This window comes from Leptonychotes weddellii, chromosome 1 (assembly GCF_054177405.1).
Source record: "Leptonychotes weddellii isolate Sample4059 chromosome 1, ASM5417740v2, whole genome shotgun sequence".
In the NCBI taxonomy this organism is placed as follows: domain Eukaryota; kingdom Metazoa; phylum Chordata; class Mammalia; order Carnivora; family Phocidae; genus Leptonychotes; species Leptonychotes weddellii.
In genome coordinates, this window is record NC_138369.1 from 155,075,918 (window position 1) to 155,088,429 (window position 12,512).

The following is a 12,512-nucleotide window of genomic DNA, read 5'->3' on the forward strand; positions in this document are numbered from 1 at the left end:
CACTGAAATAACCCTGGACAATGTATGCCTAATATAAACACATGTAACCAAAATCACATTATTAGAGACTGCAGAATTAATTTTTGTTCTTTCTAAAAAAAAATAACTACAGATTCTCACTTAAGTACTTATAAACAATTTAAGGACATCTATGTCATTAACATGTAAACTTTAACAATGAAAACCAGTATAGCATAACAGTTAAATAACCAAACACCAAAGTTACTGAAATATTTTAATTGACAATCCCAGCTACTTAATTTACATATATGTAATACATTTTATAAATGGGAATTATCTGTTATATGAGAAATAGCCAACATCTATGAAATCTGCAAAGCAATGAGAAATATAAACATGTTTAGAAACACATTATCTTTCTAAATAAATTACTTGTGTCATTTGAGACATTTTACTCCAGATAAAAACAAAGACATTTTACAATTAAAACCTAAGCTTTACAGCTGAGAGAAAGGAAAGAGAAAGTCCAGAACCATATGGTATTTCAGGATGGGAATAGCTCAGGGTCATAAAAGAACACAGGATAACGGGCAGATGATATGAAGGGGGCTCTCAGCCCAGCCACCGATGAGATATATGATCTTAACCAAGTAACTCAATCTCTCCAAGTCCCTGATTTCCTATTCAAAATAATGGGAATAATATACCCTAGGATTGTTATGTTAAATAACATAATCCTGCATTAAATAATATATCTGAAACCATGTTCCATGGTATAAGATATGTTAATTATTATTATAGTTATATGATTGACTATCTTAGATCTTCATCTTCATTCTCCAAACATATTTTCAAACAATCTGACAAATCTTTTGCTCTTTAACAAAGAGTATTAATGTTCAAAAGTTCTTTCAATATATTGAGAAGCCACTTTAAATCTATTTTCTGTTTAACTCTGTTAACAGAACTACATGGGTATGAATATGCTGCCCTACCTTCCCAACTTATAACTTTCAAATCTAGTTTTTTTATACAGCAAAATATCCATGTTAGCTAATCTGAACCTCAGGGATTACATTCTTATTTTCATAACCTTCCTGATACTGTACAAAAATTCTTATATATAATGAAACCATACTGCTAACTAGAAGTTACAAGGAAGTAATGATTATTGGGTCATGTGTCAGGCCCTGCACTAGGAACACTGCAGCGTTATTTTTATTGTAAGTAACCTTAAAGCCCTGTGGGAAAAAAAATGATGCTTATCTCCATCTTAGAGATGAGGAAACTAAGACTGAAAAACAATACAATGTAATGTAATAAATATCTAGATTCTATCCGAAGTTGTCTGATTCTATGACACCAAAGACATGAACTTCCTGTTAAATCACATAGCCACTTAGAGAAAGAAAAGTAATTATGAATTGAAGATTTTATATGATATTAAAATAAGAGGAAAATGGCTATTGACTTTAAAAATGTTCAACTGAGCATGTCTGCATTCTGTAGAAATAGCAAGTCAATAAAAGAAATGATGCTGACTGTAGTATTATGAAGTTTAAAACAAAACCCCGTAAAAAAGCCTTAAAGGTTAAACACAGTCTAAGGATTCCTGGGACTATGCTATATTCCAAATTTATGAAATAAAATTGAAAACAGAACTTTCTGCTGAAATTCATTTAAATTACAAAGGACTATATTTTAAGGCATCATGAATAAAAACAAAAGTTAGCAAATTCACTAATGAGAAATTCAAAACCATGAGAAAACCATGACGAAATACTGCATTTGGAGACAAAAAATATTACAGTTCATTTTTTGTGAAAATAATCATGACAAATGAGACACGTACTGTTAAGTTTTGTGTCTATATATATATGTATAAATACATTTTTTTTAATAATTAGATTTATCACCTGATTCTGATGATCGCTGGTCTGTATCATCTTCATTCTCCAACTGCTGTGTTAATGCCTCCTTATAATTTTCTACTATTCCAAGCTCATTGTTTTTTTGGCTACTGTCACTGATCTGGCTCTGTGTCTCTATTTGCTCATCCTCCACTTTATGTTTCAGGGGGCCGCCATCACTGTCTTTCTCCATATTTTGTCTCTTTTTCTCTTTTTCAAGTTTTCTTTCATTCTAACAAAAATGAAATATACTATTTTTAATATAATAGTTGTCTAAGATAGTTTTAAGGAAGAAATCAAATAATCCAAAAGCATTCTGTAACTTCAGGGCACTGTGATATTTCTATTAAAAAATTATTTGTTGAATATATCACTAAAGCATACTGTTTGGTAAACTTTCAGAAAACACAGATAGTACAAAGAAAGAAAACAAATATTACCAGTAATTCCACAATCAAGAAATGATCTGTGTGGCACATAATCACTAAGAGGTGTCTTTCTTTTCCTACCCGCACACATACAGACATACACCACCCAAAAACATACATAAATGTGATTGAATGTCTTTCTTTATATACATATTTATGCCTTTGTTTTTTAAACAAAAAAGAATTAAAGTTTTTCCTTAAGAATATATTTCTTTCCTTGTCAATGAATATATGAAGTGCTTAGAATAGTACCTGACCCATAGTAAAGTGTTAGCTATGTGTGTTATATAATGCTATAAGCATTAGCCATTACTACTTTCATCAATTATATTATCATTTTGAATGGTTATAGCATAACTTAATTTACCAACTCCTAATGAAGAGACAAATTATTTTCAATTTTTCATTCTAAGAAATACAACTATTGAATTAGATTTTTAGAATAAATTCCTAGAACTTTTGGATCAACAGTTAACTACACACCACTCTTCAGAAAAGCTAAAGTCAATTTACACTCCAGGCAAAGGGTTAGAAGAGTGACATTTCCCCATATCTTTTTCAATGCCTGTATATCATCATCAGTCTTTTATATGTCTGCCAAATTAATAAATACATATTTTTACCTCAGTGTTAGTTTAATTCAATTTAATTTTTTTATTGCTAGTGAAGACGAACTATTAAGTAACCTTATTACCACTTTTATTTTTTTCTTTAGGGAACTATCCATGGTAACTCAAAACCTTTTTTTTCTATTAGATTCTCATTATTTTCATAGGAATTTTTAAGGGTTCTTTTTTTGTTTTATGTGTTTCAAATATTTTTCATTAGGGTTTGTTCTTTGCCTTTAACTTTGTAAAACAGATGTTTAAAAATTGAATATAGTAAGATTGATCTGTTTTTCACTTCATGATTTGTGGCTTGACTGTCCTGCTTTGAAAGTTCTCCTCCAAATATATACAAATGTTCAACTATATTATGTACTAGTACTTTTAAGTCTTCTTTTTTTACACATTAAGTCTTCTAGAGTTGAATTTGGTAGACACTGTTCATTAATTTTACTTTTTTCCAAATAATTGTCCATTATTCTAACTCCTTTTTCTCTCAGATTTGAAATGTCACCTTTATCTGGGGCGCCTGGGTGGCTCAGTCATTAAGCGTCTGCCTTCGGCTCAGATCATGATCCCAGGGTCCTGGGATCGAGCCCCACATCGGGCTCCCTGCTCTGCGGGAAGCCTGCTTCTCCCTCTCCCACTCCTCCTGCTTATGTTCCCTCTCTCTGTCAAATAAATAAATAAATCTTTAAAAAAAAAAAAGAAAAGAAAAGAAATGTCACCTTTATCTTATACTAAATCCTCATGCATAATTAAGTTTGTTACTATCTGTTCCATTGATTGGTCTGTCTATTCTGGAAACAATACCTCATCATTTTTTTTAACTGTGGTAAAATCAAAGGAATGTAGGGTGTTTCTCTAAAATGCAAACATTTTAAAAGAGAAGTTTTATGTGAAGAAAGGAAAATTTGCTTGGTAAAAGGAACTTTAGGTAATTTGTTTTCATTTATTTCATTTCTTTATTGATCATATTCTTAAAATTAACATAGTTTAAAAGCACAATAACTATACTTTCTGTATGCCACTAATTAGTTCAGGGACTTTGAATATGAGGTATACTATGCTATACACCATTATTGTTCATATCTTTATATCATGAAAAATACAATGTTGGTAGAAGCACTAAGGCCTTCTAAGTAACTTATAACCATGGTACTATAAAATAATCAGTCATCATTTACAAGATGAGCTTTATTACAAATATAGAGAAAATGCATGTTTCAAAGTGAAAAGTCAAACGTGATTTCCTTCCTATCAGCATTTTTTAAAGAACATACAACAAAACTTGGCAACCACAGTATTTAATAGGATAGAGATAAATCAATAGCTCAAGTTATTAAGACAGCTTTAATATACTTAGAAAAGCATATACTTAAGGTAAATGTAGTAGGGTTAATAAAAAGATTAAATACAATTAACCTTCTGTTATCTAAGCAACTTAAGACAAACTATCTCATATTACCAATTACTCTGCAAAATAAAGCAATACCAAAACTATCCAATCATCTTCTTACCTGTGGAGCTGCCTCCCTCCTCAGCAGCAGCCCCAAGGAAGAAACAATCATCCACCTTTCCAGATGAGCACCTGTGTGGAAGGAGGCAGTGACAGGGGAAGAGGAATGGAGAATATACAGATGGGGCCACCAAGCCAGCTGCCACATTAAGCTCTAAGTGAATGGAGATTTAGGAAGCTCTGCCTCTAAGGAGGCATGGCTGCTGAGGGTAATTAAAGCAAAGGCCAGTGCAAACTCTGGACACCAGTAGAAAATGAAAACGAAGATAGAGATATACAGACACACACACACATATAGTCCCTTAACTTCTTCGTGATTAAAATCTAAAAATTAATTTTGGTAAAACTTCTGACAATTAAAATTAAAATTAATTATATTCATATATAGAAGAACTTACTATAGTTTCAAACATTCTGAAGTATCCTGGGAAAATAATTAGGAAATCATTTACATACTCTAAAATGCATCACAAGCATTTAATATTACTTTAAAGGGATAGTAACAGCAACACAGGGAGAAAGACAATGTAAGAGTAAATACATTACTATCATATGAAATACTATCGTATGAGTAAATACATTACTATCATATGACAAAAAAAGATTTATCAGGATAGTAACTATGACAGTTGCTACATTCAATCTTCATTTTCATTCTCAGTTAATTCAGAAGTCAGCTTTCCTTTTTATATTAGATCAAAAAGCAAACATTAAGAAGAAGAAAAAGCAGCAAGCCTTTAATCCATTTCTCCCATTTAATTTCTTTTAGAAATAATCTCTGGTGAACACTTCTTCCTACCTCCTTTCTCAACTTCCAACTTTATAACTTAAGTTATAAAAATTACATTTGCCACCATCCATACCTCAAGGATGACAGATGCTATTGGCTGGAAAGGATTAACAATAATTGGTTCAGGGTCCAACTCAGCTAGGCTGCTGGTTCCATTCAGTTCCGCCTGCGCTCGTTCTCCTTGTTCTCTATCGTTTGAGAGAAAAATTTGGAATTCCTTATGAGAAAATATGCTGACCCATGTTTAAGAACACTTGTAATAGGTTTAAGGCTATTTAAGTAAGTTAAACATCTGAACATGGCTTTGAATTATGCAGAGACTTTCAGAAATCCTAATGCAGATAATAGGCCTCTAAGCCCCATGTAAAGATTAATCATTTGAACTTTTTATTTGAAGTATAGTTGAAACACAATATTACATTAGTTTCAGGAGTACAACATAGTGATCTGACAAGTCTATACATTACGCTATGCTCACGAGTATAGTCACTGTCACCATACAACACTATCACAATATTCTCTGGGCTATCCTTTTCATCCCATGACTTACTCATTCCATAACTGGAAGTATATACCTCCCACTTCCCTTCACCCATTTTGCCTGCCCACCTCTCCTTCCCCCTGCAACCATCAGTTTGTTCTCATGCTTATGGGTCTGTTTCTGCTTTGTTTTTCATTTGTTCTTTTTTAAATTACACATATAACTGAAATCATATGGTATTTGTCTTTCTCAGTCTGACTTATTTCACTTAGCATAATACCCTCTAGGTCCATTCATGCTGTTGCAAATGCAAGCTCTCATTATGTTTTATGGCTGAGTAATATTCCATAGTTGATCGTTTGAATTAAAAAAAAAAGAGGGGCGCCTGGGTGGCTCAGTCATTAAGTGTCTGCCTTCGGCTCAGGTCATGATCCCAGGGTCCTGGGATCGAGCCCCACATCGGGCTCCTTGCTCAGTAGGAGGTCTGCTTCTCCCTCTCGCACTCCCCATGCTTGTGTTCCCTCTCTTGCTGTTTCTCTCTGTCAAAAAATAAATAAAATCTTTAAAAAAAGAAAAAAAGAAAAAAAAGAAATGCTAACAAAAATAGCATTCCCTATGACTGACTTCTTAATGTCAGTGGTGCTTGTTAATTAATTTTCTATGTCCCAAAGGTTTATATTCATCAATTTCTTAATTACCCTCCCAAACAAATGCCGTCCTCCTCATTGAAGTTAACAAATAAGTAAGTCCTCTAGTTAACACCCTTCTTCAGGGCTGTGTCAAGCTGTATGTCACAAATGAGCTGGATAACAATCATTGTTGTGTAAAAGTAGAGAAATTATAAAACTAAGTTGCCCAATATCATTCAGATTAAATAAATATTTTCACATTAGTTACTACTGAAACACTTACTATCACTGTTATTTATAGCTTACATTGCCCCAGGCATGAAGAATAATAAGTTACTTTTTAAAACAAGTAGCCGAAGACAAAAAAGTATTGTAGATCTGCAACTACGCTGTAAATATGGTAATATGAATGCTCATTACTATGACATTTATTATGTTCTATTATGGAAAGATATATCCATTCATTCTGAACACAGGAAGCCAAGAGTTAGATTTATTACCTCTGTGACCTTGGACTTCTGCCTGGATATTTAAGCTTCAGCTTTCCCATAAATGGGGATAAAAATATCTACCTCATAGGGTTGTGTAGACAAAGCACTCTGTATGTAAAAACACTGTGTCAATGAACATACCTACAAGACAGTAATTGCTCTTAATGTTATTCATTTATCACTAAGCAATTTCAGGTAATCTAGTACTGACACAATATTTTCAGGTTATCAACAACAGCATGTTTTACTGTTTTTCAAAAATATCTGCACCTACTCAATTGGATTTAATTAGTTTTTTTTTCTTTTTTTAATAACTTGTCTCTAAATGTCAATTCACTTTTAATTACAGAGTCTCTTTGCTCAACAGAAGAGGGCTCAGACCACAAGTGACATGGCTAGGAGAAAGGAGGAAAGGGGAATGGATAATAGAAAAGCCTGCCATAACATGATCTAGAATATCTTTATGGAAAAGGTAAAAACTTGAAAAAAAAAAATGACTAACATTAGACTTCTTTTATCCAACTCAATTTTTCTGGTTATTTTTGTTTGCTTTCTTAGTGGAGGAAAAGCAAAAGAGTCTTCAGAAAATAAAAGGTATACTCCCATGAATTACTGGTTGTACTGAGCTTTATAACATGGAAATATGATACACTAGGATAGAGAAAACCAAAGATTCTCACATTTACTAAAATCTCACACTGGTATCAAGAAAGACCTAGATGAATAATCTGCTCATATTACTGAGCACTGGGGGATGGAGAGTTATCTCTAGAAATATTTCTTTAAGTCCCATCTCTGAATTAAATGAAAGATACCAGTAATCAGAGGATTTCCTCAGCAGTGTAAGGAAGCATCTCACAAAGGCATCACCAAGGGTAATTAGTGGGTTCTTGCCTACCAGACTACAACTATGTTAAAAGCACATTGGAGGCCAATATTACTTAGATACACAGGAGACAACTTTGTATCTTTCAGGAACTCACTTAAAAATCTTTTCATTTTAGGGGCCTGGGTAGCCCAGTCAGTTAAGTGTCTGACCCTTGATTTCAGCTCAGGTCATAATATCAGGGTTGTGAGATCCAGCCCCACATTGGGCTCTTTGCTGGGTGTGGAGTGTGCTTAAGATTCTCTCTCCCCCTGCCCTCTGCCCCTCCCTACCCCCACCTCTAAAAAAAAAAAAAAAATATATATATATATATATATATATACACACACACACACATATATATATTTTTATATATATTATATAAATAAATAAATCTTTTCATTTCTCCCCTCCCCTACCACATAACAATTCAGTGGAGAAAGAAAGCTGAATCATGGTATTAAGTACTAAACTCAACTTCTAATCAAATCTGTGTACTTTCTTGCACATTAAGATTATTATGATTCTGTGGTAGAATTTATATAATCTCTTTTTTTAATTCAGTTTGCTAAATTCCATTTAAATGTTTGCTTTCAAACACCATATTTTTAAAATAATTTTAAAAACATATTTTAAAACACTGAGATACTGAAATTTAATCTACTTTCTGACAAAGATCAGAGTTTGCATCAGTTGACATATCCACTAACAGCTTACCTTCTATCTTTGCTTAGACTAAAAAGAAGGGGTTCTCAATCTATTGAAATATTGAGCCCAATAATTCTTTGTGTGGGAGACGGTCCTGTGTATCACAAGATATTGAGCAGCATCCCTGGCCTCTACCCACTAGATGCCAGTAGCTCTCCAGTTACCCCCATGGGACAAGTAAAAATATCTCTGAACATTGCCAAATGTCCTGAGAAGCAAAATCACCCCATGGATTGAACACCACTATCCCAATGTTACCCATAAGACGAGATAAAAATCTTCAAATTCTGGGAAATAATAAATAACTAAGGAATAAATGTAATTGTTATAACACCACTAGGAAAATTAGAACCCTATCACCCAAACTTGTATATAGAAAAATCCAGAGAAATAAAAACCTTACCTACCGTCTTCATACAGCAAGAGGAAACTGAATAGACAAAACTATAAAGTTATTCATAAAGCTGTGGTGTTCTTGACTTTGCAAGTGCTGTGGTACAAATAAATCTACTTGCCTCTCTTCTCGTAATTTTCTCACTCGTTCAGCCCTTTCTCGTTTCTCTTGTTCTTCAAGAGCACGCTGTTCTGTTGTGTCCCTTTGGATGCGTTCATTTAAGGCATCAAAGTCTTTTGCAATGATATGTAGCAGCCAATAAAGGCCTTTTTTAATGGACTTGTCAATTTTCTTTCCATATCCCAAGACTGCTGAACAAGGTTCCTGAAAACAGCAATTTATTTGACTTAAAGATTAAAATTAAAAGTTCTCCACAAAGATCTGTATATAAACCATTAAGTATAATTACTGGCAAATTATCATTATATGATATGAGATATGAAGCATCTGCTTATTTAACTTACAAAAGACAACTTTGCAATGATCACTAAACTAACATTAGTACATATAAGTCGAAATATTTTTTGGATTATATCTGTAAGCTATGAGACACATTATGACATAAGTCGACAGTGCCAATTATAATTTTAAACAAACCCAATGGAAGACAAAATTATATTGCCAGAAGAAAAATACCCCTAGTTATTAAAAACAGCAGAAAGTTTTAACTCCTTATATACCAGGGAATTTATAGCAGTAAACATCTTTTAAGATTGACAGCCTAATGGTTATCTTCTGAAACCAGAATGAACAACTAAATTGTCCACCTTTCTTAAGATTGTAGGATAACTCTCCTGATACAATTTTTCAAAACTCATTATAACCTCTCCTATCACTAAATTTTGTATGTATACTTTACCATTCTACAAAATTTATAGTATGACATGTTTGTATAACTTACAGGTCCTAACAGCAATATCTTAAACGAAAGCAAATCTAAAGCCTTTGAAATGATGAAAGTTTATGGAAGTAACAACTAACCAGAAAACATGTTACAGTATTAAATAATATCAATAGAAAAGTGAGAATGTGAATTCTTGGGTAAAAAAAATTATTTAAGACACTAATAAATTATTTTGTTACGTGTCTACCACTTAATTGCCTATCACCTCTATAAAAACTAAGTGATGCTGAACATATCTCATAGGGCAAAAAAACACCAAAAACCTACTATTTGACATAGGCACTTGTGCTCATTGACCAATTTTTCCAGAGACAGGCATTCAATCACATCAGCTTCTCCTAAAGCCCCTTCCTTGTCTTGTTTATTTGCCAACCTAGAGAGATATAAATGAAGTAGTTTTATAGCAAATACATAATCATAAAGCCACTCAAAAATATTTTGATCATGTTCTTATTCCAAAGATTTAATTAAGCATACTGATTACAGAACACACTGGTTCAAAAGAGTATTGTAGTATTGGGGTGCCTGGATGGCTCAGTCAGTTAAGTGTCTGTCTTCAGCTCAGGTCATGATCCGGGATTCCTGGGATTGAGCCCTGCGTCAGGCTCCCTACTCAGCGGAGAGTCTGCTTCTCCCTCTTCCTCTGCCCCTTTCCCCGCTCATGCTCTCTCTCTCAAATAAATAAGATCTTTTTTTAAAAAAGAATTGTAGTATCTATTTTATCATTTTTTCTTGATTTATTACTGCTAAAATAAGTTTGTGAGAATTGGCCTATAAAAAGCAAAGATCAACTGAACAGAAGAGTCAAGATAACAAGCAATAGGGCAATAGGCCAACAACAAAAAATGTTACAAAGAAAAAAAGAAACGGACTTCCACTGCCCTCAGCCATCAATTCCAACTTTCACATTATGTCCTTATCTTCTTAAAATACAAACTGTATCATGTTTTAAACACCCAGATGGTCATACTGAGCCTGTAATATTTGAGCTCATCTGTATTTTCAGTGTGTGAATGTGTCCACATAAATGTGCAACTTACTGGAAAGGCAGGGTCACTTTTAATTTACTTGGCATAGCATTGGGCATAAAAACCATGCTGATCATTTAGAAACAAACTGGGGAAAAACAAAATGAAAAAACAAAATAAGTTATTAAAAAAATAGGAATTGGGCGCCTGGGTGGCTCAGTCGTTAAGCATCTGCCTTCGGCTCAGGTCATGATCCCAGGGTCCTGGGATCGAGCCCCGCATCAGGCTCCCTGCTCGGCAGGAAGCCCGCTTCTCCCTCTTCCACTCCCCCTGCTGTGTTCCTGCTCTCGTTATCTCTCTCTGTCAAATAAATAAATAAAATCTTTTAAAAAAAAAAATAAATAAAAAATAAAAAATAAAAAAATAGGAATTACTACAAAAATTACTACAAGTTACTGTTTGCCTATCAGATGGCAGAGATCAAAACTTTAATAAAACACTGTCTTGGTCAGGTTTTGCCAGACATTTCAGAGGCAAATATATATTATTTGTGGAATAATATATATGTGGAATAATAAATCTAATGAAACCTTATCACCTACCTTTAAAAATTATCATTATGTCATTCTTGCTCATCTACATATCCTCTACTTTCCCTGCCCAGTTATGTTACTTCACCCAAAAATTAAAAAACTAAAAAAACATTACCATAAGACCACTATCACACCTAAAAAAACTAACATTCCTCAATCTTTTTTGTTATGTCCAAATTCAGATCCAAACAAGATACACATTACAATGTATTCATTTAAATCTTTTTGCTACTGTCCCTAGTCCCAACACTTACACCCCTGCAATACCACCACCACCACCTCGTTTCCTTCCATGATATTTATTTGAAAACAAAAGAAGTCCCATTTCTATAGAATTTCTATAGAATTTTATAGAATTTCCTGTGTTTAGGATTCGACTATCTTCCTTATAAGGTCATTTTAACATGCATACCCAGTATTTCCTATACCTATAGTTAGAGGCACATCTGTAGATGTGACATCTGCAGTTAGATTGTACAGGCGGGATGAGTTTCAAGTTGAAATCTTGACAAGCATATTTCACAGATGGCACTGATCCTGAGAAGGCATAGAATATCTAGTTATAGAACATTTAGTGATTTTAAAATGGATCAGTGGATTTGGCTGGAGTCAGCTTGATTCATCCAAAATAAAGTTCCCCACTAACCTTTCTTTCATTGAATGATTTTAACAGCCATTAATGACCTTTGCTTAATTTCATTATTTTATAAGAGCTTATAAAATCATGATTTTTCTAGTTCTATGAATTAGAACTAGAATTTACTCTGAATTTTTGAATTTACTAGCTGGATTTTGCTTTAAAAAAAAGTAAGCTTTCATCAACTACTTGGTAATTTACTTAAATAAAATTCAGATGAAAGTCAACATAAATGTTTGATTTTTGCCTTCATTTCTTACTTTTCATAAGAATGGACTGGTGCCCTATCAACCTCCAAATTGCTTTCTTTGGTTTGTGGGGGGTTATCATTATGAACTCATGGATTTTAAAAATGTGTTTGATGTGTTTCAATTTATTATAGTCATTGTTATTTTTGAGGCTCAAAGTTACCCATTTTTGGTCAGTGGGAATCCCCGTTGAACTAGCTCCTGTGTTCTTTTGGTACAACTCAAATAGGCTTTGATAGCTTCTTTGATTTCTCATTTAAAAAAACAACAACAACAAAAAAAAAAACAATGTCCCAGACCTGGAATCATCAATTTCTCTAAGGAGCCCTGATTCCTTTCAGTAAGGAAGGAAATGGTACTTTAAAGATCACAACCTGGGGA

At 33.3% G+C, this 12,512-nt stretch overlaps 1 protein-coding gene across 2 annotated transcripts in view; it reads right to left on the reverse strand.

Annotated features, from left to right (window-relative positions):
* The window catches only part of ARL13B (ARF like GTPase 13B), a 68,495-nt gene that overhangs the window by 12,058 nt on the left and 43,925 nt on the right, over nt 1-12,512 (reverse strand). For both annotated transcript variants that reach the window (XM_006728440.3, XM_081798441.1), the window contains exons 4-7: nt 9,953-10,058; nt 8,903-9,105; nt 5,287-5,401; nt 1,878-2,103 (exon numbers count right to left, since the gene is read on the reverse strand). In XM_006728440.3, the coding sequence (XP_006728503.1) occupies nt 1,878-2,103; nt 5,287-5,401; nt 8,903-9,105; nt 9,953-10,058 (650 nt within the window). The remainder of the gene's footprint in view (nt 1-1,877; nt 2,104-5,286; nt 5,402-8,902; nt 9,106-9,952; nt 10,059-12,512) is intronic.